The sequence below is a fragment of the Coloeus monedula genome (genome assembly GCF_965178545.1).
Source record: "Coloeus monedula genome assembly, chromosome: 3".
Lineage (NCBI taxonomy): Eukaryota > Metazoa > Chordata > Aves > Passeriformes > Corvidae > Coloeus > Coloeus monedula.
Window position 1 is genome coordinate 86,512,901 of NC_138783.1, and position 25,285 is coordinate 86,538,185.

The 25,285-nt window shown below is 36.8% G+C and overlaps 1 protein-coding gene across 4 annotated transcripts in view; it reads left to right on the forward strand.

Moving 5' to 3' along the window:
* Nucleotides 1-25,046, forward strand: part of HERC2 (HECT and RLD domain containing E3 ubiquitin protein ligase 2) — a 104,919-nt gene extending 79,873 nt beyond the window's left edge. For all 4 annotated transcript variants that reach the window (XM_082278858.1, XM_082278860.1, XM_082278859.1 and 1 more), the window contains 22 exons: nt 878-1,009; nt 1,520-1,678; nt 1,769-1,887; nt 2,275-2,400; nt 3,279-3,434; nt 3,578-3,693; nt 3,819-4,017; nt 5,127-5,341; nt 6,134-6,311; nt 7,963-8,124; nt 9,210-9,301; nt 10,179-10,318; nt 11,321-11,508; nt 12,162-12,359; nt 14,032-14,115; nt 18,426-18,567; nt 19,355-19,549; nt 19,647-19,759; nt 20,628-20,818; nt 22,557-22,662; nt 23,194-23,406; nt 24,045-25,046. In XM_082278858.1, coding sequence (XP_082134984.1) covers nt 878-1,009; nt 1,520-1,678; nt 1,769-1,887; nt 2,275-2,400; nt 3,279-3,434; nt 3,578-3,693; nt 3,819-4,017; nt 5,127-5,341; nt 6,134-6,311; nt 7,963-8,124; nt 9,210-9,301; nt 10,179-10,318; nt 11,321-11,508; nt 12,162-12,359; nt 14,032-14,115; nt 18,426-18,567; nt 19,355-19,549; nt 19,647-19,759; nt 20,628-20,818; nt 22,557-22,662; nt 23,194-23,406; nt 24,045-24,317 — 3,497 coding nt within the window. In that variant the 3' untranslated portion in view covers nt 24,318-25,046. The remainder of the gene's footprint in view (nt 1-877; nt 1,010-1,519; nt 1,679-1,768; nt 1,888-2,274; nt 2,401-3,278; nt 3,435-3,577; nt 3,694-3,818; nt 4,018-5,126; nt 5,342-6,133; nt 6,312-7,962; nt 8,125-9,209; nt 9,302-10,178; nt 10,319-11,320; nt 11,509-12,161; nt 12,360-14,031; nt 14,116-18,425; nt 18,568-19,354; nt 19,550-19,646; nt 19,760-20,627; nt 20,819-22,556; nt 22,663-23,193; nt 23,407-24,044) is intronic.
* Nucleotides 25,047-25,285: the final 239 nt, after the last annotated feature.

Genomic DNA, 25,285 nt, shown 5'->3' on the forward strand with positions numbered 1-25,285 from the left:
TGAGATATTTCCTGGTTGGAAGCTGTAAAGCTTTATTTAAATGTATAGGTTATTACATATTTTTGTAATATGCAAGCTAATTTGAAAATAGGACAATGGATTTTAGTAAGCTCTCTCAGTAGCCTCCTGAATGTGGTACTGAAAGTACTAAGGCTATCTGCTAGCAGTGCTAATTGAACTTTTTAAGACTTAATATAACATCTTTACATTTATGTTCATGTGCTTTACATAACTTTTTTTCTTGAATGCCTTTGTGTGATGTTTATTGTTGGCGATCTCCGATAAACGGGACGGGGAGCCCAGACAAGCATTCCAGGAGCCTTGTATTATTTTATTTGGCATCAGTCTCACAAGAGATGGGACTGGGCTCACGCGTCTGAGACACCCAAAACCTTCTGTTTGCAAAGCACTCTTAAAAGCTTTTTAGCCAATCAGCATGCTTCTAAAAGTTACAAACAGCTGTCTTAACCAATTCATAAACAGCACATGTACAACTGTTGAATACAATACTGGATTGTTATGCCTTGACACAGCAATACACAATATCCCATTATAAGGCTTAAACTTATCTATCTTGCTAAGCTAATATTTTTTGCAACTTCAAAATCTATCTAGGCCAAACCTAGAAACCCTAACCATTGTTTTAATGTCCTTGGTGCTGCATAACTGTATCTTCTTCTAGTTTTTCACAGGCAAAGCTGAATTCTAAATCCTTTGCTTTATTTTCTGAGGCCTGCTTTTATTTCTCACACCTAAAATCCTTTCCACCTTTTGTATTTCCCCACATTTATCATCTTTAACCAATTGCTGTTGATGAGTGGCTAGCATTTGGCTCAGGCAGAAGAGCTGAATATGCTTGTCTTGCCTACTGTAACAGGTCGTGAGTGGTCAGACTGGTCTAGTGAATTGCGAATTCCAGGGGATGAGTTAAAGTGGAAGTTCATCAGTGATGGGTCTGTGAATGGATGGGGATGGCGATTCACAGTTTACCCTATCATGCCAGCTGCAGGTAAGGTATCACATACATCATTTACAGGAGGGTAAGAGTAGGTTTTATTGTTAGCTTTTTACACTGCACTTATTGCATGGTATTTACGTGCCAAAGTTCAACAGTTCATTTACATTTATACTAAGAAAACATTTTCATTCATACTTAGGAAACCTTTTCAGCTAAGTCCTGAGAGGTGCACTTCTACATAGAGAAGAGAGAAAAATATTTTGTAATAGCTCTAGTTTGCCTCTTCATCAATGAAGAGAAGATACTTCTGGGACACAAGTCATCTGAAATGCCCTTATTTTTTAAAATGCGTCTGTTTTAAAATTACGTGAATTAAGTCATGAAGGTGCATTTTTCTTCTGAGTCTCTTCAAAGGGAAGTAGAATAGATAACTCAGATGCAGGCTAGCACTCTAGAGTGCTGTGTTTGGCCAGCAAAATCCTGCCTATGTTCTGTTCTTATTTCAGTTCGAGGACAAGCCTTCCCCAGCTTTTTTTTGTTGTTGCTTTTTGTTTCTTGCAGGCCCTAAAGACCTTCTCTCAGATCGTTGCATTCTTTCATGTCCCTCAATGGATTTGGTTACGTGTTTGTTGGATTTTCGCTTAAATTTTGCTTCTAACAGGAGCATAGTTCCTCGCTTGGCAGCTTCTCTTGCAGCTTGTGCTCAACTGAGTGCCTTAGGTGAGTATAGTCTTAAAATTAGGTCTGTTTTTTTTGAAGTTATGATGATTGTTTTAAGTAATGACGTTTTGTGTGCTTATTTTTCCTTAGCTGCTGGCCACAGAATGTGGGCTTTGCAGAGACTACGGAAACTGCTCACCACGGAGTTTGGCCAGTCCATTAACATCAACCGGATCCTAGGGGATAACGAGGGAGAAACACGGGCTTTGGTAAGAAGGCAGGGGTGCTCCTCTTCATATTTTTCACATTAAGATTAAAGTGCTAGCCCTGATGTACAACTTCCTTTGTGTTAGTGCAAAATAGGACATAGGCCAATGAATAGTCTTCTTGCACAGGTCTGCAAGTCTGTAAAGGGTCTGTAAAGGTACTCCAGTTTAGAATTAAAAAAATGGCTAATTCCAAGAAGGAATAGATGTGCTTTCAGAATTGCCAAAAAGTGGTAGAAATAATTTTGTTTTAAGAAGTGGATGGAAATGGTACTTCACACAGCTGTCTGTAGTTTGGGAAGTTATTCGTGTTTGTCACAGTCTTCTAAATAATGTACTTCCTGTAGTGCGTGCACTATGACTAACTTTCTGGTTGTGTGGTGTTTCTAGAGTTTCACAGGGAGTGCTTTAGCTGCTTTGGTTAAAGGTCTTCCAGAAGCTTTGCAGCGACAGTTTGACTATGAAGACCCCATTGTGAGAGGTGGCAAGCAATTGCTCCACAGCCCTTTCTTTAAGGTAATGCAGTACAATCAGTAAAGAATACTTTAAAATAGCTCTGGGATTTTTTGAGATGTGTAAAGTTCACTTAGTCCTATATCAGTAACATTTACTGACAAAACCAGAATACTGCTTCTAAAAGGAGAATCAAATATATGAATGGCTAGGCAGAGAAGCTCAGAAAAACATCTTGTAAGCATGCCTTTTGATAAGTGATTTTGAGCTGTCGTAATAGGAGTGTTATATATTTCTATTTAGTTAGTTCAGTACTCCGAAGGTTTTATTTACATCCAGTTGGAAAAAATGACAATGTCTTAAATGGAGCCTGTACTTCAAAGTAAACATAAACAAACTGAGGAAGTCTGGAGAAGAGCAAGAAGAATAAAAGGCTGAAAAAGCCTCCTTCATAGTATAAAAGTGAAACTAAGAGGGCATACCTATCTTAACAGAAAAATCTTAGAAGTTTATAGGAGGAGGAAGTAATCTATTGTTCACAATATTCATCTGAAACATTGATTTGAAATTGAGTCAAATTGAAAATCAATTGAAAATTCATTGAATTGTAGAAAGGAGACAGAAATGGAAGGTAAAAAGTTAAGCACATGTGATTTGATATGGAAAAGTTAATTAATCTAGGAATGTGTTTCACAGGGAGGTTATGAAAATTTCTGGACTGAAAGAGGAAATTCGATACCTGTGTGAGATAGTGTGGGTACACCTGATGTTATTCCATCCATGAGGGTAATGAAGATGGATGGCTCTTAGTGACTTTACTTGACTTTGAGACTCTATTCAGGCCCTACTAGCTTATGTGCTGTTCATCTCTATCAAATGCATACTGATTTTTATTGCATGTTTTTGATACCTCTCTAAAATGTTGTTTTGATGGTCTGCAGGTGCTTGTGGCTCTGGCTTGTGATCTGGAGTTGGACACTCTCCCTTGCTGTGCAGAGACACACAAATGGGCCTGGTTCAGGAGATACTGCATGGCATCCAGGGTTGCTGTGGCTCTTGATAAAAGGACACCATTACCTCGCCTTTTCCTTGATGAGGTACTGCAGGAGTACGTTGGTTAATGGAACATGTGAAAGTGTCTCATGTGAAAAGATACACTGAGTTTGAATTATTTTATTCCAACTGTGATAGGCATAATTGGTAATTTGAATTATGTTGTTTAATGCAAAATATTTCACAGGTGGCAAAGAAAATCCGAGAATTAATGGCAGATAATGAAAATATGGATGTTCTTCATGAGTGCCATGACATCTTTAAGAGAGAACAGGATGAGCAGCTTGTCCAGTGGATGAATAGGTAATTTCTTTCAACTGTTACTGGTTTGGTCTTGGGATGCTTTGTTGTTGTACAATGATAAACTGTATTTTTTGAGACTTTTAAAAAGCTCTTTTAAAATTTTGCTTGTCTTGCATTTTCTGCAGACGACCTGATGATTGGACACTTTCAGCTGGAGGCAGTGGAACTATTTATGGTTGGGGCCATAATCACAGAGGACAACTTGGTGGAATTGAAGGAGCAAAAGTCAAAGTCCCAACTCCATGTGAAGCTCTAGCCACCCTCAGACCAGTGCAGTTAATTGGTGGTGAACAGACTCTGTTTGCAGTGACTGCTGATGGGAAAGTAAGGATGCAACAAATGATTGTTTGTTTCATTCCCTTGAAATATTTCACCCTCAGTCAGAATGGGTTTGGCTAAATGAAAAGTAATGTGTATAGCACAGTTTTATTATTATTATTGTTATTGTTATTACTGTTGTTGTTGTTGGTAGTTAGTAACTTTCTTTCTTTAAGAATCTGAACTGTGCCAACTCCACCAGTACTTTCTACTGCTATAGCATTAAATAGCTGAAACAAGAAACATATTTTAGTTCTCAGTTCAAAAATATGATCCGATTTTGTCAAAGTTGGGTACAAGCAGCATGCTCGCGGAGCTCCCTAAAACAGGGGTGATTATTTCTTGCTGACGAGGGAGAGGTATAATCTGAGATTGTTCACAGTTGGCTTAATGTAAGTTAGATATTGCATCATCTCATTTCCAGGTGCTCAAATCCTGACCGAAAAGGAATCTTAATGCAGAAGTTTAGTGTAAGGTATAGGAGAAAAACATCAGTTCATGAATTCGAAATTTTTATTTTTATACAGATGGGCGCTGTTAAGGATGTGATGGAGAATTTTAGCTAGAGCTTTATGTAACAGTTACATTCATCTAGTGAGGTACTGTAATGATTCCTTGGGGTCAATATTATCCTTGTTAATAATTCACAGAAGGGTAAAGGGCAGATTAATGACATTTCTTGACATCATTCTGTTGAAAGAAATTATTCAGAGAGATGAAACAAATGAAAATCAGACATTAAAACTGTATTTAGGGAATGGAAGGAAAGAAACAACTGTGTTTAGGTGTGTATATTCTACAGAAGATGGAAAACAATAATAACGCTGCTTGGAAGGAGAGCTACAGGTCATAGATGATTTTGTAATGCTATCAAGCAAAGCTGTGGTCTCTTGATAGTTTTACAAAATAAGCTTTAGTATTTCAAACTAAATCCATTACATCAGTGGGAGTTCTTATTGACTTGAATGTAGCTGCATTTTCCCAAAGTTTTTTAGGTGAAATATTTCAAAATATTTCTTTATTTTCCAAGAATAAAGAATTCTTCTCTAGAATTCATTTCTAGGGAATGTTCTGCATGAGGCAAACAAAACTAAATTTTATTCTTTACTTTAAAGCTATATGCCACTGGATATGGAGCAGGTGGTAGGCTTGGAATTGGAGGAACGGAGTCAGTTTCTACTCCAACTTTGCTGGAATCCATTCAACATGTGTTCATAAAGAAAGTTGCAGTGAACTCAGGAGGAAAGCACTGTTTGGCATTGTCTTTTGAGGGAGAAGTTTATTCTTGGGGTGAAGCAGAAGATGGCAAACTTGGTCATGGAAACCGAAGGCAAGTAACACTTTGAAATGTTATTTAAAAAAAACTATAAATGGATACTTACCACAGTTGCTATATATTAAGAGTGCTCTATGAGTAGTCCCTATATGCACAAGTCAGCAGAAAGCAGTGATGTGGAAACGTACATTTTAAAATTGGAGAACCTCATCATATTTTTCAGATAAGCAGTTTATCTGATTTTTCTATTTGATACTGTCTTCTAACATATCTGTGGATGCCAAAATTCATGGCTTTACTTTAGGATCTGTCTCGTAGGTATGTGGAACTTCCAGATACTTTTGGGAGCAAAACTGCTATTGTCCTTCTGATTTTCATATGCACTGTTGCCCACATTAAGGGAGAGGTTCTATTGTGTTAGAGACGATAATGTTCTGATCCAAATAAGAAGAATGCTTAAGTTCATGGGGGCAAAATTATGTGGTTTATACTAGTACATTTTAGAAATTTTGCTAATGTGTCTTAAATTGGACTGATTTTCCAGGCTAAATGCTTAGTTTTTACTAGATTTTAGTAAAAGTGGCTTTGTAGTTTCAGTTTACCTGTAGTTCTCTAATATAACATGTGGTAAAATACTTACTCCTTTTATAGGCCTCTGTCTCTGTATTTCTGAATGAAATATTTTTCTAGTTAAATGAATCTGAATGAATTTTTCTAGTTAAAATTAAAGCAAATACTCAGCGATTTTAGGTGTCCTCATTCTCATTTGAAGAGCTTCTCTCCGTATACTGGTGAATGTGAATGGTCTATCCCAAAAGTTTGTCTAGACAGACATTTTCATTTCAGCCCTTGTGATCGCCCTCGTGTGATTGAGTCTCTGAGAGGCATAGAAGTGGTTGACATTGCTGCTGGGGGAGCACACAGTGCTTGCATTACAGCTGCAGGAGACCTTTTCACGTGGGGAAAGGGAAGATACGGACGCCTTGGGCATGGAGATAGTGAGGACCAACTAAAACCTAAACTGGTAAGAAACCTTTGGAGCACTCAACAGTCTTTGTCCAGTTCATATCTTCTGATTTATGACTTTATGCCTTTCTGCATACAAAGAATGAAAGGGCAAAACAGTGGCATGTATTTGTAAGAAATGAACAAGCTCCCATGACTGAAAGGATAAAATGAAAGAGGAGCTGCAAAACTTTGTTAGTGGTCACCAAACAGCTTTTAAGGAATTTATTTTAGAGATTTAAAGAAAATCCCCAAATCAAACACCCCACCCCATAGTAAGTAAATTCTACCTGTTCACAGGAGTAGTTTGCACTGAATGTAACAAATGAGCTCGTTGTTTTCTGGGTTTCCTCATTATTTACTTCTTGGGAAGTATAACAGTGTTTACAGTGATAGCTGCTGAGTCACTTGTAAACTGCTTTTTTTCTCCTGACACAGTAATGATGCTCTTAATTCTCACAACTGAATACCGAGACGTTACTAAAGTATGCACTAAGTTAATAAGAATTTAACCAAAGTAATTATGAAGTATTTGATTGCTATTTGCTAAGGAACGTAAAGCAAGTTTTGATTAAGGAGGTAGCTGTTTTCATTTGGTTCTTAAGTGGTAAGTCTGACAACTTGGGCAGTGTGGAAAGTAGGAAGACTGCCAATACTAATAGCTGACAGTTGTAATTCAGACTGTTGTACTCCTGTGAACTAGACTCTTTAAGGGATTTTAGTTAAAGTAATGGTATTAAGAAAACTGCCCTGCCTTTGAAATGAAAGTTCATTTTGCTTCCTGCATTCACTTGCTGAAAATACAGCGAAGGCCAAGTTTTCATTGGTTGTATCAAACCAAATGTTAGTTTGTTAGTTTTATTCATAGCTCTGTGTATCTTTCTGTTGTTACAAACATTAACTTTTTCCAGTGTTTCAATCTGTGAGATGAGGTATCATGCATCTTAGTCCCCTTTGGGACCTTAACGCCTGTATCCAGTTGTTCTCATTCCCCTGATCCCCCCAAAAACCAAGGTCAGCCCACCTTTCCTTTCCCCACCCTGTATTCTGTGTGTGTATGAAAATAGATAACTATAGATGAGTTGAAATATGTGAAGTTTCATACTGCTTTGGATGATGGGTTGTGCCACCTGGAATCTGTTTCAAGTAGTGGCAAGGATAGGAAGGATGTGATATATGTGGGTCACCAACCTTTTACTTTGTCATTCCAAATCCCATGCTTCATCACTAGATGGCATCATTTCAAAAGACGTCGACTAAATTCAGATTATGATGCAAGTGCTCAAAAATTGTCAACTAGTGAAAGACTATTTGAAAATAAGACATTTTTTCCCCCTTACTGTATTCAGTACAGGCCCAGAGAGCCCGAAATTATTTCAACAGAATATAGTCTTCAGTAACCTTAGGGTTTTGTACTGTTTTCCCTGACACTTAGGTAAAAAAATTTAACTGGTTCACCAATTAAAAAAAGTAAGTCCTGTATTTAAAATACATAGTTGGTTTTCATTTGCTGGTTTGAAAAGAGCAAAGCTCTTAGAGGTGCCTTTATTTCCTTGTTCCTGTGCTGTTTCAGACTTGTAGTTCACCTCTCCAAGCTGAGTTTGTCATCTTTTGTGAAACGAAATGACTGAGTCTTTTGTGGTGAACAAAAATGAGTGATTTCATTCCAGGTGGAAGCTCTCCAGGGTTACCGTGTGATTGATATTGCCTGTGGCAGCGGGGATGCACAGACACTGTGCCTCACTGATGATGATACAGTCTGGTCCTGGGGTGATGGAGATTATGGAAAACTTGGGAGAGGAGGCAGTGATGGCTGTAAAGTACCAATGAAGGTATTTCTGTGTAACTTCATTTCTTTGGAAACCATGATGTTGGTGGAGAATGCTGAAGACAGATTTGTCAGTGTGTACAAACTTTCATCCATCCTGGGACATCAGGATTCTTCTGGTGGCTCTTAAGAATGAGCTTTGTAGGCTACAATAGCAAGTCTTTAAGTTTTGTGCTGGCTGTTAAAGTTGACCTTGAAGGGTTTTTTTTTTTTTTTTAAAAACGTTGCTGGTTTAAACAATATTTCTCGTTTTAATTTTGGTTCCTGTCAAAACATTAGGTTTTGCCAAGAAATCTTCATGTTTCTTTGTGTTAATAAGTTTACAATAGTCATAAGGTCATTCCAGAAAGGGGTATCAATTAATTGGAAAGCAATCTTACTTTATATTCAACCCTTTCTATGAATGCATGGTTGACTTGGAATTTTTTCACGTTACACATGAAATCCATGTAGCCATTAAATTTGAATTCCAGCATTTGTTATGAAGATGAATGTTGTTTGTGTTTGAGAATCAAACTATCACTGTGTGTAGCTATGCACAGTGGATTGTAGATCGTAAATCCAGAAACACAATTACTTGGATACAGGTATCCCCCGTTCTGTTTCCGAATGTTTCCAGCATGATGTAACATAATGTGAAAATAGCTTGTTTATATTTCATCATTGAGTCCCATAGGACTGATTGTAAAGCAGCAAAAGGTCCTACATAGAATAAATAGGAAGGGTCTGCTGGAGATAGAAATATTTTTATTATGTCAGCAGAATCACATCCATGTCATACAAACTAAGGATGAGTGTTTGTAGACAAAACCTTATTGTTTCTATTCAGGGCAATTGCGGAGTAACTATGGGAAAAATGTACTAGAGGTGACCTTCAACAGTTTGTGAAATTTGAGCTCCTTCTTAGTGTTTAAGCAGTAAATGGTAGGAAGATTAAAGGAGTGGAATTCTTCTAAATTACCTACATAAACATTTCAATTTGTAAATACACATATAGAAATACACTAGTGTTATATTTTACTTCAGGCAGTTCAGTCTACAGTCTCCTTAATTAACTCATTTGATTTTCATGTGATTTTATTTTTCTAGATTGATTCCCTCACAGGCCTTGGAGTGGTTAAAGTAGAATGTGGATCACAATTTTCTGTGGCCCTTACCAAATCTGGAGCTGTATATACATGGTAAGTATTCTGTATTAGTTATTTTGACAGTGTTAGATGTCACCTTGTCTGTAACAAGTATCAGTGTTACACTTCTTTCACTGTTTTGATCTTCTCTTTCAAAAGTTTTTTGAGTTTCTGTGTCTTGATTAGTAATAAAATCTACCACTTTGGGGAACATTTTCTGGTGCCATGAATGAAAAATCCAAGTGTTTTGTCTTGGAACCTAAGCACAGGGTTGTCATTCCAGACATTGACCACTGCAAGATGCAGAACTTCTAAGGAGGTCAGTAGAATTATAAGCATGAAGTGTCATGCAGGGCGGAAGGTGATAGCATAAATAACATTCTCATGTATTATCAAAGTTGTGTCTAGCTTGTGGTGGCTGTGGTCTGGGAATTTGATTTTAGAATTCATTGTTTTAATCTTCCTTACACCATTCCAAATTTTGTAGTTTAAACTACTAGACTGAAATGTTTAAAAAGGCTTAGCAAAATACCTTTCCAACTTCCCTCAGCTACCTTGTTTATATGACATTTTGGTGTCCTTAAACTGTATGAAGTTCCAGTCCTTGAGATCAGTAAATACACTGTTTCTGCAGATGAATGCTTCTAATACTTGACTCCTTTAAGAGTGAAAGATAAGACCACACCCTGGAAAAGTGGTAAAAGGAGCTACACAGATTAAGTAGGAACATTGTATTGAAGGTGTAAGAATCTGTACTGAGTCAGCAGAATCACATCCATATAAAGTAGGGATGATTAATGTTGAATGTTTGGACAGTATTTTGGTATTGGACTTTGTAAGTACATCTACAGGTGAAATGTCAGACATAGCCTATCATTATATTTTTTCCACAGTTAAAACACAGTTTTTAAATGTTTATTTCTCTGTGCAGGGGCAAGGGAGATTATCACCGTTTAGGCCATGGATCTGATGACCACGTTAGAAGACCACGACAAGTGCAGGGACTTCAAGGAAAGAAAGTTATTGCAATTGCTACGGGCTCTTTGCACTGTGTTTGCTGCACTGAAGATGGTATACAAATCAAATAATTTACTTAGTTCTTAGCACTGAATTTGAAAAAAATTGAAACTTTATCTTTTAGTTAACTGTTGGTAGCTTGTCCTTGCTAAAAACACTGGTTCTCTGTGTCCATGGTTATATTTTGTGTTTGCAGATGTTGCAAGCAAGAAATTAATTTAAAGTGATCACATAGAACTAAATTAATAAAAATTAAAGAATTCAAGTTGCATAAGCACTGATGATCAAAGAAAAATATAGAGCTCTAAAGGTAATTACAGAATGGTCAAGCAGTGGCATTGAACGGATTTGGCTTTTGCGGGGTCTTGTGAGTTTGTTGAAGTGTTTAACTTGCTAACTGAAGCACTGAACAAACAACATTGCTTCTTACATAAGAGGTTGAGATAGTGAATATTCTTTGTAGCAGACTCAGTCCCACAAATAACAAGTTTGCACCATAACAGTGTTTTATAGGTGCTAGTGAAAAACAGCTGCAGAAAATGAATGTGAGTAATGAATTATAGCTACAGAAAATGAATGTTCAAGAACACCATTGTTACTTTAAAAGTATTTCCCAATTATCTTGCAACAGCAAGCACCTATTTTAATATCTTCTCTAGTAATACCGCTTATTATTCATACAAAAATATTAAGCCTTTTAAATTTTTATTTTTTCATATTGGCTTTGCTTTTGCTATGAAACTATCAAATACAGGCTGTTCCTGATGTTCTGTTACTTTTCTGCTCTACCATCTCCTATTCTGGAACAGAACCTTTCAGTTACACAAACTATGAGGAAAGAAATGCATCTTATGCTAGCTGCTCTGTAGAGACTGTGGACCTAACTATGTCAATCAAGATTTATCTGCACTAGATAGTGGATTTCAGGATGGCCGACAGTCCTAGAAATCTTACAGCCCAAGGCTTTATCTGGTTAATTAATTGCTAATAAAAATTTAAAAAGGCAAAAAGCTTGTATATTAGCTTCAGGATAATAAATTATTTTTATTGGTTTAGGGGAAGTGTATACATGGGGAGATAATGATGAAGGGCAGCTTGGAGATGGAACAACTAATGCCATCCAAAGACCACGCCTGGTTGCAGCACTTCAGGGTAAGAAGATCAACCGAGTAGCCTGTGGCTCAGCACATACTTTAGCTTGGTCAACCAGTAAACCTGCTAATGCTGGCAAGCTCCCTACACAGGTAATATTTTTGGCTTATTGAATTGAGATTTTAAACATACTTAATGTGGTTATTGCTGACTTTTCAGTAGATGTATTTCCTTCCCAAATCCCTGCATAGGCTCAGTGCTTTAGTTTGACTTCAAGTTTGAGCCAGTTACTTTGTTTTACTTCTGTATTTCCAAAGGATTCCATTTTTCTGAGCTGAAAAAGCCTCTTCATTCAGTGTTTAATCCAAATGTGAAACAGTAACTCAGTATGAAAATTGGCAGGAATTTAATTCTGCCTTGGAGCTGTGGAAATTCAACTCCAAGGGAGTTCTTAGTTGCTTGCTTTATATTGGGAAGCCTTGTTTTTGAATATTCTGCATTTCAGCTATGCCTGAAAGTAGTGATGACAAGATGTAAGATGTATTTGTTTATGGATAAATTGTAAAATATAGAACAGCACTTGTATTCTAGCCATCATACAATACTTGGTTCAGTTTAGATGGATACTATTAGTATCTTTTACAAACAACTGAACTCCACATGCAAAGTTTTGACAGTGTGAATAAGCAAATATCTGCATTTCTAATACAAGTTTACCTACAAATCTAAGGGTTGTTGTTCTATTGAATAAAATAAAGTATATAATAATTCTAAGTTACATTTGGATATCATTACCTTATCCTAGGTTCCTATGGAGTACAATCATCTGCAGGAAATTCCCATCATTTCATTAAGAAACAGGCTTCTGCTCCTGCATCACATTTCAGAACTCTTCTGCCCTTGCATTCCAATGTTTGATCTTGAAGGAAGACTTGATGAAACTGGCCAAGGACCCTCAGTTGGGTTTGACACATTACGGGGAATTCTGATATCCCAGGGAAAGGTATTTTATTAGAATGTTTCTAAGGGAGAGATTTGTAACCATAACGGAGAAGTACTGTTTAAGTTGTTTCTGAGGAAAAAAGAGCTGTGTGTCTCAATTTGTTCTGTAAGCTGTGTATCAGATATTTGCATTCTGGTGATGCAAACTTCTTTCTTTGTGTTTTTTTTCTACAGTGTTCTTCTCAGTTCTTCATCATAGTGCTTTTTTGTGTTGATCTCAAAAATAACTTTACACTGTAAATCTTTAGTTTGTAGTATAGCTGAATTCTTCTAGAGTATTCAGTAAATGTTATCCTGGAAAAAATGTAAGATAGGAGACAATGACCAATTCATACCTGTTTGTATTTCAGCTACCAAGGTCAGGTGATATACTAGCAGATGGAAAGCTCTGTGGAGTTACAAGCTTGTTTTAGACTGAGCTAAAAGGGAAAACAGAATACCTAGGAGTTCAGTCTCGAGTGGTAAATAAAGGGTATTTTTATAGTTAAGTCAGTCATGAGAAAATGTAGATAATTGTAATGCTTCAAAGCTGCAACACTTATTCAAAACTTCAGATATGATAAGCAAAAAAAACATGATTTGCCTTCAGTATAATCATTGGTTTGGGGTCTGAATTTTCTCACTGTCATAGTAATTTGTCTAACTGAAAAAAAAAAAACATTATACAAACTGACAAAATCTGCTGGGAGATATCTTTGAAAAGAGAATTGGTTAAGTGCTGTTCTGTGTCCTTAACTAAGACACATGGCCTGTAACTAGACTTCTTAGTATCTGTTGTCTCAGGGTCTCTTTCTCTAGACTCCAGTAAAATTGTGTAGTAGAACAAGCAAGCTGTGTCCATACTTCACAGACCAAGGGAAATCATCAAAACCTAAACTAGAAAGGAAATCCTTGCTGTTCTCTTCGTGAGATTTTTGTTTGTTGATGCTATTAAGTGAGTCCTTACGTACATGTTACATATAAGAATGTGTATGCAGGAGGCACATTCAACCTAATTTGCTTGAGTCTGCAGAATAGTTACAGAAAGGCTGCAGACATAAGGTAAAATGGGATATCAGGAATAAATACCTCAGAAGCACTCACAAGGCATCAGAGGTTGTAATGCCATATTCATATATAGGCATTTAAGACAAGCTTACCTTCAGAGATTCTAAAGACCAAAAATCTTCTTACTCTTTCTTGAAATTGACTGTAAAATTATATCCTAATATTTAGTGGGAGAACCTCAGCTACTTGAATTTGCATGAAAAAGGGTTTTTAAAAAATTTTTATTTATTGCTTTCCATAGCAAGATGATCTCATCTTTGGCTTTTTTGATTGTCATTCTCTGATGTTAATTATTCTCTATATCCTTATATTTTTCTGGTATAAACTAATTTATGCTTGTACTCAGAAATATGTTGGTTGCTTAATAATTGTATCTGGGTGCAGTGCAACCTTTCAAGCCGTGGTTTTGGGTGATACAGATGGGACTTTCTTCTTTACTTTTTCAGTATCCCCACTGTTTCAGACATGAAACATATTAGCACAAATAACATGATCCTTGGCTAACATCTTGCACCTTCGTGTTCTGTTGCTTTTTTATTTCCTGGGTGGAACTATGTGTTTATTTGCAAAATATGTGCAGGGTTCTGATTTGATTTCAGTTTTGCCATTATCTGGATTTTTTTTAGGAGGCAGCTTTCAGAAAAGTTGTGCAAGCAACTATGGTGAGAGACCGTCAGCATGGGCCAGTTGTAGAGCTCAACAGGATACAGGTATCTTCAGCTGAAGTTCTGATTTACTCTCTGTATGTTTAGCCCACAGTGCTGTGTTGGTCAAAGCCCTCTTTTTGTTTTACCTGTTTGGTATCTGAGTGCTAAAGAGTTGAATTTTTTGTCAGAGAATCAAACAGTAAAGAAGTGACTGCAGTTAGGACTGCTTATATTCATTTCAGTATGTTTTTATCCATACTGTAGTTGTTTGGGGAGAGGGTGATGACACTTGTTGAAATGTTAAGTGAATGATTTAGAGTCTTAATAAGTATGTCCTGCTTGACAAAGGACTTTTCAGAACTCACTCCATTAGATAGTTTAGGAGAGTAGTGATTCTGATGCTTTCCTTACCTTTCCAAATGCTCAGCTGAATTATTCATCTGTTGCTTTCAAAACAGAAAAAACGAAAGGTAAGAAAAAGAAAAAGGCATGGAAAGAAAGCTCTTGAATATAATTAAAATTCAGGCTGATAAACTCTTGTCCTTTGCTGGTCATCACATGTAGTCATATTGATTGCAGATGTCTTTGATACAAAAGGGCTTTTTTCTTTATCATTGATGTCAGAAAATGTAATGTTGTGCCTTAGGCCAGATATGTCTTTTTTCCATGGATACTTCTGTAACACAGAATAGTAAAACATTGTTTTCATTTAAATGGACTACAGCCTGATCTTAGAGTCCTTACGCATTTCTTCCCGGTTGTGGTGGGTTCCTTTTTTTTTGTTCCCTTTTTTTTCCCACCTTAATATTGCAAAAAGTAAGAAAATCTACCGTTTGTGAGGTTAGAGTGAAGAAATTGTGAAAATTCAAACTTGTTATTTTCTGTTAGTGAACAGAAAATACATCCTGTTTTGGCTGGACCCTGTTTCTACTTCTTTGCCATGTTCTGTGGACATTTAAAATTTCTTGCTAATGTGCTGTGATTAAAATGTGTTGTTCTAGTTTATTAGAATCATACAGTCACTAAGTTTTTACTTATTGAGTCCAACTGTATTATTTGGGAAGCTGAAGAGTGTACCAGAGATTTTTAAATAACCTTTTAAGTGTGTGAATTCAGAAAGTCCAAAAAATATTGCTGGTATTTTAAGCAGGAAGTAAGTGATGAGTAGGTTTTGGGATCATTTCCTAGTGTCCTCCTTCATTAGTTGAGATAGGTTGCTCTTGTATTTCAGTTTGTTATTTAAATCTGTCTTGAACCCTAGAAAAGAATTGGCAGCTTCCCTTCTTTGTACCTTCTGGGGGAAATAAAATATTGCTGTAACTGTCAGTTTAGTCAAGTGAAGACTACAAAAGGTCATGTTCCTAATCTGGCCTGATTACACAGAACTAAGTATGGCTTACAGTTTCTAGAGTTAGCTTTTGCTCGGAATGAAAATGTGGATTCTGAAACTGTTCAATCCTTTATAATATTCAGTTGAAGATTCTAAGCTGCATTACCTAGTCACGAAAAAGTTAAATATCAGTGTCAAAATTTTTCATCTTATTTGCAGTTGTAAGTTAAAGTGCAGCTGGGCTTTAAGACCCCTTGGCTTTCAGAAGACTCTTTTTGCAGTTTATAGATTACATGGTGCTGTCAATTCACTTCACCTTCCTTGGTATAAAAATAAACAGAGGAGTTTTTAATTTATACTTGTTTTCCAGGTATTGACTTTTTTTTTTACAATACATCCTCAGCATCCCTTGCTGTTTAGTGGTTTCTTTGGAAATGCCAGAACTGAAGATAATGGCAGTGTAAAACCGAGCAAACCAACACTCCCTTCTCCTGGCAGGGTCCAGTGTTACAGGGACCAGATTCCTTTAGAGTAGATCACATTCACCTTACGTACTACTTGGGCCTGGGTCTTTTCTGTTGGGAGCCTTGTAATGGTGAGATAGGGTAGTTTTCTGTACTTTTTCTGCTCAGGGTGTGTGAAAAACAATGTGATGGCTGTGCTGTAACTCAACTAAGTGCCAGCCTGGTGTTTCTGTAGCATAAAATTTGAGTGTAGATAATTTATGCATTGAGGTGTAGCATGAGGGCAAACTTGGATGCACGCAGGTGGTATGGGATGCTGTTGCAGGACTACATAGGGCTGAAGAAACCAAATTTCATGCAGGTTTATCCATACTGCTTTTCGGGAGTAGTCATTAAGTAAAATGTTCCAAAACAGCACCTGGGCCTTGTTCTGGAGAGGTGTAATATAAGCAGACAAAAACTAACCCAGAAGTGAATTAACAGTTGTGTGTCTAGACAGGGTTCCAGTGCTCAGTTTTACTTACTGACCCTCATACTAGGAGATCAGATTTTCTTAAGTGTTTAAGTTCTGGTGTAATTCATGCAGTGTCAAATGGACAGTGTGTTTTGACCTAGGAGCAGATACTTCCATAATGCTGTTAAAACATATCTTTGCACAGCAGTTGAAAGGAATTTCATCCTTTTCAAAAGGAAGCAAATTTCACTTATTATGGAGAATGTCTACTTTCATGAATGTAATATGGCAAAGAATCTCCTGGTTTAATGTTCTTTACTGTCAAGGGAGGAATGTGATATGTATGGATATATGAAGTACCACTTTCAAGACCAGTTTCTTCCTCCTCACAAGGACTCCTTATGCAGTGTGGGTTATAGCAATCTCACTAACATGATGAGTAAAAATGATCTGATCTTAAAGTAGGCACAGCATATGAATGAATTAATGATTTGTTCTTTTTGAGTGTCATTTCAAATTAAGTAACATCCCTCCTTCCTGGTTATTGTCTTCTCCCTTATCAAATGTACTTGCAAAGAACACTCATTTCATGATAGCCTTCATTTTCCTACACTGATCAGGCTAAGATTTTTTTGTCTGCTTGTGTAGAATAGTCTTTCCTCTACTCTTCATCTTTTTGTACTCTCTTTATTCTGTAGCATTTAAGTTTGAGCATAGAAAACTGAAACTCAGGGTACAGGTGAGAACTGTGTCTGTGCTTTTATAATTATTACACTGATACTTCTCTACCTCTTCTGGTGATTTTGTGACATATCTTTGAATTGTGTTTGTTTTCTTCATAGGTCTGTCTTACCTGATAACTATATATATTTCTCTTTCCTAGCTGATTCCAACTTAGAAGCTGTCATCTTTTTGTAAACCTTTTTTGTTGGTGTCTGAGTGCATGGCTTTATGTACTAGATTTCTCCCAACTTCTGGGAGAGAATTCTTCTGGGTTGAAGGGAGTCTCATGGGATGACCAGTATTTTTCAAGCTGCTCGAGACTAATACAAAGTTTCTCAATTTAAAACTTCTTGGCCAAATGTCTCTCTTTAATTCAATGGATTTCTATTGAATTAAAACCAGCTTGTGTTGATAGAGAACATCTTACATCTGAGGATTTAGGTTTCTCAGCCTTTCAATAAAACCTGAAAGAAATCCGGTGGGTTTTTTATCCAAAGCCATCAGAAATATGCAGCATGAGAACAACTGGATTTTGAGATGCACTGTAGCTTGTAGTGTGACTAAATATAGGTTAGGGGGATAAGTTTGTGTTATTTCTGAATGAACAGTCTCACAGATATTGGTGATCTGTGTGCATGTAGGAGTCCTTTTGCAGTCAGGTTGAGAATATAAATTGCAGAACACCAAGTAGGAAAAAAAACCCCCTTGTGTTTCTCCAGCTCTCTGTTCACTTTCCATTTCTTTCCTCTCTATACTGGTGAAATACTTTTTGTATTCTTACCCTCTTTGTGTGTGTCTCTTGCAGCAAAATCCATGGAAATTTACTTGCATGCCAATCTTAGAGATCTCCATCAAATATAAAATACACTTTTTCTGTAGGTGCCTAAGAACACATTACCTGTGTATCTATATACATACATATTTTGATAGTATTTACTCGTTTTTAGAGGCTCCCAGTATCATAGATGCATATTTAGTCATTACCATTAATAAATATAAGAATAACACATACCCAGTTTTCTGGCCAACAGCACAGTCTCTAATCTCTCTCGTGTGAAAAACTTACTCAGATTTGTCAATTAAATCTATGTATAGAGATAGGATGAATTAACTAAAAGGACTGAAATCAGAAAAACGGAACTTGCCAAGTCATTGGCTGCTTCTTCAGAAACAAAAGAAATCTTTATCATTAGACTTCATCCTTGCTATCCCTCTGTCTTTCCATTTTCCTTTAAAGATGAACAGATGTAGTCCTGATTAGTGACAGATGAACAAAGAACTCTTGGAAATTAAAGATAAGGTGTTGGTGGTTGGGGGAACTGAAAATTCCTTATTTATCTGCACAGTGATGCCAGCTGAAATATGTTCTTACAGTGACTTTTATAATGTACTTACTCAATAGGTAAAACGTTCCAGGAGTAAAGGAGGACTGGCTGGACCTGATGGTACGAAGTCAGTGTTTGGACAGATGTGTGCAAAAATGAGTTCCTTTAGCCCCGATAGCCTTCTGCTTCCTCATCGTGTTTGGAAAGTCAAGTTTGTTGGTAAGAAAATTCTCAACACCCCACCCCTTCCTGCTTTGCACTTAACTTTACAGTTTTCTTGGGATTTACTCTTTTGGAGAACCGGAAGGAAGGAAGGGATACAGAAAAACAATGTATGTGTGTAGGCAGAGGAAGGTGCTTAAAATGTTGGGAAGTAAAAAAGCTTTCAAAATGAGTTTATAAAACCCCTCAAGATTTATGGAAGTGTGTGTGTAGTTCTCTTCAGGTCCCAGGGGCAGCTATTCTGCTAACAACAAACATTCTGCAAAACCTAAACCTAATTTTTCAGCTGTCTGAATTGGTAAATAATCCTGGTTTGCTAGTTTTACTGGTAGGGTAGTTTTTACAATTTGTCTATCACTGAGCTTTTTAATGAAAAATATTTTAGATCGAAGTGCCATTCTATCTACTGCATATGGGCTAAATAAAACATACCTACTTTAAAATGCCACTCGTGAAAAACAAAGCAACACTATGCCTTTTCTATTTCTGTTGTATTTTATTGTTATTAGCATACAGCCCAAAATATTAGTCGCACTCTGTCAAAATAATATTTTTGGCACTGTGATATGTCATATAATCTCCTAAAAAATACATTTTGCAATGAACTGGAAACATCCAAATACAGAGCCAAACTTCTAGCATTTTCATATGAAGGGATATAACGCTGCAGCTTTTAGTAAACTTTTGTTTATTCAATTATCCCCACAGAGGAAATATAGTTTGTTTCAATACTTCAGTTATTTTTGAAGGAATATTTAATTTTGAGCCTTTTTTCTTCTCCAAGGTGAATCTGTGGATGATTGTGGTGGAGGTTATAGTGAATCAATAGCAGAAATGTGTGAAGAACTTCAGAATGGGCTGACCCCTCTATTAATTGTGACACCAAATGGAAGAGATGAATCTGGAGCAAACAGAGATTGTTTCCTATTAAATCCTGCTGCCAAGTCACTACTGCATATGAACATGTTTCGCTTTCTTGGTAATTTCTTAGCAACTTCATGATATTCTGTGTGCTTTATGTGTAGTCAGAATATTGGGAATCTAACAAAACTAATAAATTATGTTAAAACTTACAGGTGTACTTTTGGGCATTGCTATCCGGACTGGCAGCCCTCTGAGCCTCAACCTGGCTGAGCCAGTGTGGAAACAGCTTGCAGGAATGAACCTAACAATTGCTGATCTCAGTGAGGTGAGAAGGAAGTTCGAGGGTAGGATGCAGCTTACAGAAGACAAGCAGACTCCAGCATAAATTTCTCAAGTGATTGGTTTCCCTGGTTTTTATGTGATGTATTTTGACTGGCCTTTTATATTCTGAGCCAAGGATGATTTGTACTGACTGTTAAAACTGTAAATTTAAGTTGTTCAAGAGTGGTTAAATAATCTATTTGAATTCTAGAGCATTCTGAAATCTTCTCATGGGTTTGACTAGACAGTCTTTGTGGTTGAATTCCTAGTTCCCAGTCGACCTTTCTGTAGCTGTTAACTGTCTGTTATATCAAGATGCAATAACTGATTTGGAGGCACGGGCCTGCACTGTTTTGAACTAAAAAAAAATAAGTTCAAACTACTACTGGTTTGTGCTCACTTACTGAATTTCACAAGCTTTCAGTTTCTGTTTACTGAGCTCAGTAAATGTGGAGTAAGACTTAGGTCTTCATTATGAAGAAAAGTTCCTTCTCAAATACTGTCATGTAGAAATGTACTCACTGTAAAAGCATTGAGTCATTTACTTGTCAGTGAGGGGATTCCTTTTGTACCAAACCCAGTGCTGGTAGGGATGATTATGCTTTTAAGCTTTAAATCCACTTTCTTATATGATACAGTTTCTTTTGGAGGGCATTTGCCCTCCAAAAAAACTTGAAATCTAGAATATGTGCGCTTTCCCCCATCCAACCTAATGAAATTTTATGGCTTTGAATTCAAGTTAGATGAATTGTGGTCAGGCATTTGTCAAAGCTTTTGGTAGGTGACACACGATGCACTGCTTTTGGCATGCAAGAGATGCTGTTGTACAGTGTTAGTAAACTGACTTTAACTCGCGTTTCTTACTTCCAAAGGTTGATAAAGATTTTATTCCTGGGCTTATGTACATTCGAGACAATGAAGCTACTTCAGAAGAATTTGAAGCTATGAGCCTCCCATTCACTGTGCCTAATGCAAGTGGTCAAGATATTCAGCTGAGTTCCAAGTACACCCATATTACACTGGATAATAGGGCAGAATATGTGAGGCTGGCAATAAACTACAGGTTTGTTGAATAAATCATTAAAATTACTGATAGCAATATGCATTTTCTTTTAAAAAATATGTATCAGCTTTTAAACAATATGCTACCTTACCCTCTTACATACAAGTATTTTAATATTTTCATGTGATTACAGTGTTGATGTTCTGATTCTTACTGTATCCAAGGAGAAAAATCTTAATTTTTAGGAAGCAACATAAACGAGCAGGTATGCGTCTAGACGTGTCCCAACAAAGCTGTTTTGGCAGCCAGTTTTACTGGTGGAGAAATATCCCATGCATCTAATTCTTCCTATGAGCTAAAGTAATAGGCTTGATCAGTAAGCTCTTTGTGAAAAGAGCTTAGATCTAGTAGTGCTGCACTCATACTTTTTCATGTCATCAACTGCAGTCAAGGACTGTATTGGCTGAATTCTTACTCTGGGTCGGAATGCACAAACCAGAGTGTTCATTCCTTGGGTAGGACATTGATGCGCACCCATGGGTGCCAAAAGCTGAACACTGCACAGAAATCAGTGGGAAATAACTGCTCAGTGTTTGAGAAGACTGGCCTTTGGTTGCTTATGTGGCCAGGTAGCTAATCTAGATGAGTGCATCTCAGAAACAATCATAAGCATCTTGTATCTGAAGCAGTAGGCCTAGTGCCTACTGAAATATGTGCATTTAGATAATTTGGATAAGAAACTGGTTCAGGCTTGTTTTATTCACTCCACCACATTCCACTCTTCTTTAGAGAGTGCTTGAGCAAGACTTTATCAGAGCCTTATATACTTGCTTATTAGTTTGTAGTTATAGTGTCTGCCAACAACTGTGAATTGCAGCCTTCATTTTTCTTTTTTTTTTCCCCCACTGTAAATGGTTATGAACCAATACTTAGACCTGCTGCTGACATTAAAGAGAGAGATTTCATTTGGAGCTGATATTCCTTTGAAGAAATGGCTTTGCTGTCTTGCCAGTACCGGCTGTCCTCAGAGGACATGAGCAATTGTAAAGCATTTTACAGTTAAAAGGCCTTGTGGAGAATAATTTAAAGGTTATGTTAAGTATCAAGTTTTTTAACTCTCTGAAGCCCTTGAGAGGGAAAACTTGCACATGCATAGAATCCATGTGGAAAAGTGCATGCAAAAGACCAAACTTGTCCTGGCATCATTGTTTATTTTGGTGATGGCTAGCCTGAGGACAGCACTTGTGAGAGATGTGTCTCTCTGGAGGGCTCTGTAAAACATCTCAGAAATTATTTGACAGGGAAAAAAAATAAGCAAAGCAAAAATCATGTGTGGCATCAGAAGCAGCAAAATGCTACTTACCTGTGCCTGTCTTGAAATAGAAAACCCTACTGTCCCCTCAGACCTCCTGTTTTAGTTCAGACCAGTTTTTTTACCATAATGTCTGTCAAGTGTTGACAATGTTTGAAGTTAGAGTTTCAAGATCCAGCTGCTCCTTTTCCAAGAGCATATTGTTTCCAAATGGGGTATTGGTTTGTTTTTGCCAGGCACGGAACTAAAATATGTATGAAATAAAATATGTAAAACATTGGGAGATACCTCCTCATACTGAGCTTGCTGTGCAATAGCAATTAGTGTAGAAAGTCAAGTATCTTGTGATAAATGTTTGTTAATGTTCCTTGGTACACAGCTGGACATTTGGGGAGAATGGTTAAAGCTGCTTTGGTAACACAGTAATTGCTATAAATAATTGCTAGAAATGACATTCACAGAAACTCTGAAAATGTGTCTTTGCAGGCTTCATGAATTTGATGAACAGGTTGCAGCAGTTCGTGAGGGGATGGCCCGTGTTGTTCCAGTTCCTCTGCTTTCACTCTTTACAGGATATGAACTGGAAACTATGGTATCAATTTCTGCTCTGTTACTTCTGTCAGATTAACTTGGAGTGAGATTATTCACTCATTTGTTTTACTAATACAAACCCCACATTAAATGCTGTTTACAATGATTTCTGTGTGGTTGAAACATTCAGTTCAAGGAAAGACTAGGAAATGTTTAATTGTCCTCTTTGTGTTAGTAAAATTATTTAGATATAGCTGAGCAGTGATGTAATGAATTATTTCAGGAAGAAACAAACAAGCAACACCAAAACATCCCCACATGCCAGTGATTTCATGCCAGTGATCTAGGAAGTAAATTGGAGATACTTGTCCTAAGTTCAGGAATATGAAAAAAATTCATTACTGTTGCCTGATGGGAAGATGTATATTCAGTATTATTGTACATGGGGACTATGCATGGCATTTCAAATATTTGAATGCTCAGTTTGTCAGTGTAAAAGTTGATGAAATATTTTAAAGGAAGGGAGGGAACAAATTACCTGGAATTGATTTGATCAGACTTGTGTAGCCTATCACTGTATTTTATTTTTCAGGTATGTGGAAGCCCAGATATTCCACTTCATCTCCTGAAATCTGTAGCAACTTACAAAGGCATTGAACCAACTGCTTCCTTGATACAGTGGTTCTGGGAAGTGATGGAATCGTTCTCCAACACAGAGCGATCTCTCTTCCTGCGTTTTGTGTGGGGCAGAACAAGGCTGCCCAGGACTATTGCAGACTTTAGGGGGAGGGACTTTGTTATTCAGGTAAGGTGTGTGGGATGGGGAAAGTTGGAGGCATCTTAAAAAGCTGGTAGTGGAGAAGTAGCAGCATGACATAACAGCCTGATTTCATTAAACTGTTTTTCAGCTTTACATTGCAGATTAAACATAAATAATGTCTATATATAAACAAAAATAATGTCTGTAACAGTTATATAACGTATAGAACTATTCTTCTCTCTTGACTTGGACAAGTGGATATTCATTTAATTTCCCAGGCGTTTGTTTCTGTGAATTTTGATCGTTTTCCACTGTAGTCAGTCAACTGTTTTTGCTGGCATTTATTTAGCATTTCATTCAGTGTAGTTAATAATTCCAGCTAAATTAAAACCACACAATCTTGAAATCATCTTTTGATATCTTCTGAAGTAAAACAGTCTTTTTTAGATTGTTCCCAACCATATATTCATAGTCAAAGCAGCTCATACATGTCTGTTTTTATTTATTGATTTAGCGTAGGAAAAATGGATTTGGCCTCTTCATTGTTCTTCTAAGAAACTTCAGCGTCAGAATCAAAAATATAACATGCTGCTAAAAAAAATCCTGTAATTATTTCAATACTTACTTGTGTTTTGGACAGTGAATCAAAAATAAAATGCTTTTTTTTCTTTTTTTGTTAACAGGTATTGGATAAATATAATCCTCCAGACCACTTCCTTCCTGAGTCCTACACATGCTTCTTTCTCCTGAAGCTGCCCAGGTATTCCTGTAAGCAGGTACTAGAGGAAAAACTGAAGTATGCCATTCACTTCTGCAAGTCCATAGACACTGATGACTATGCCCGCATAGCGCTGACGGGAGAGCCAGCCGCTGATGACAGTAGTGATGACTCTGATAATGAAGATGCAGATTCTTTTGCTTCAGATTCTACACAGGACTACTTAACAGGCCATTGAAAAGTAATATAAGGAATAGTTGTTAAAAGCACTGAGGCAAAATGCCAAAATGACAATGAAGCCAAGGATGGTTCAGGTTTCAGAACAGAGACTATATAGTCAGAGGGGTGGTAATCTTCTGAACATGGGGAAAGTGTGTTTGCTACTCACAGTAGAACTTAAGGATTACAGCTTAATCCATCATCTTAAAATAAATGGCACAGTATATGGGCATTTAACATTTATTTTAAGAGCTGAAAATGGCCCCCCATAATGCTGCACTACATTTAGAACCTTTGTGTTTACTGAAGTGTTGTAAATGTTTATATAAATACGGTAGTGCAGCATCCAAAAGGCAGTGAAACCTTTAAATTGTGGGTGCAATAGGTTTTTTCATATTAAGTGTTGTGTTCTGTGCATCTTCTTGATTGTATATTGGAAATACTGTGCAACAATGGAATAGTATTATAAATATTTCAATTAACTTTACTAGAAGTTTGTTAAAAGTTTTTGAACATTGAATAAACATTATTCCTTGAAATTCTTATATAGATAATTAAAAATGGCCAATAGTTTCACCTCCACCCCTGGTTTGTATATTTTAGCTTATGCATTATTTATCTCAAATTTGATACCTTTCTGTGAAAGCATCATAATTCTTATCATGGAAAGTGTACTGTATATAATTGGTGCCATGTAAATGCAAAAGTTATAATTTCCCTCTAAATAAAAGTTCTGCCACATTAAGAACCAGTATGTGTTTTTTCACCGTAATTCAGCTCCTACATGGGATGAACATTGAAACAGCTCTACTAAGAAATGTTTCTGCAATTTACAGCTTTTGACCAAACTGCTCCACCAATAGTAGGTGCCTTGCCAGAGACGTTTTGTGAGCTACAGTAAACTTGAGCAAGTCCAGATCACGTGTTAACTGTAGTGATTAGGTACACCTTGCTTATGCAGTTGTTCTAAGGCTACTGTTGACAGTA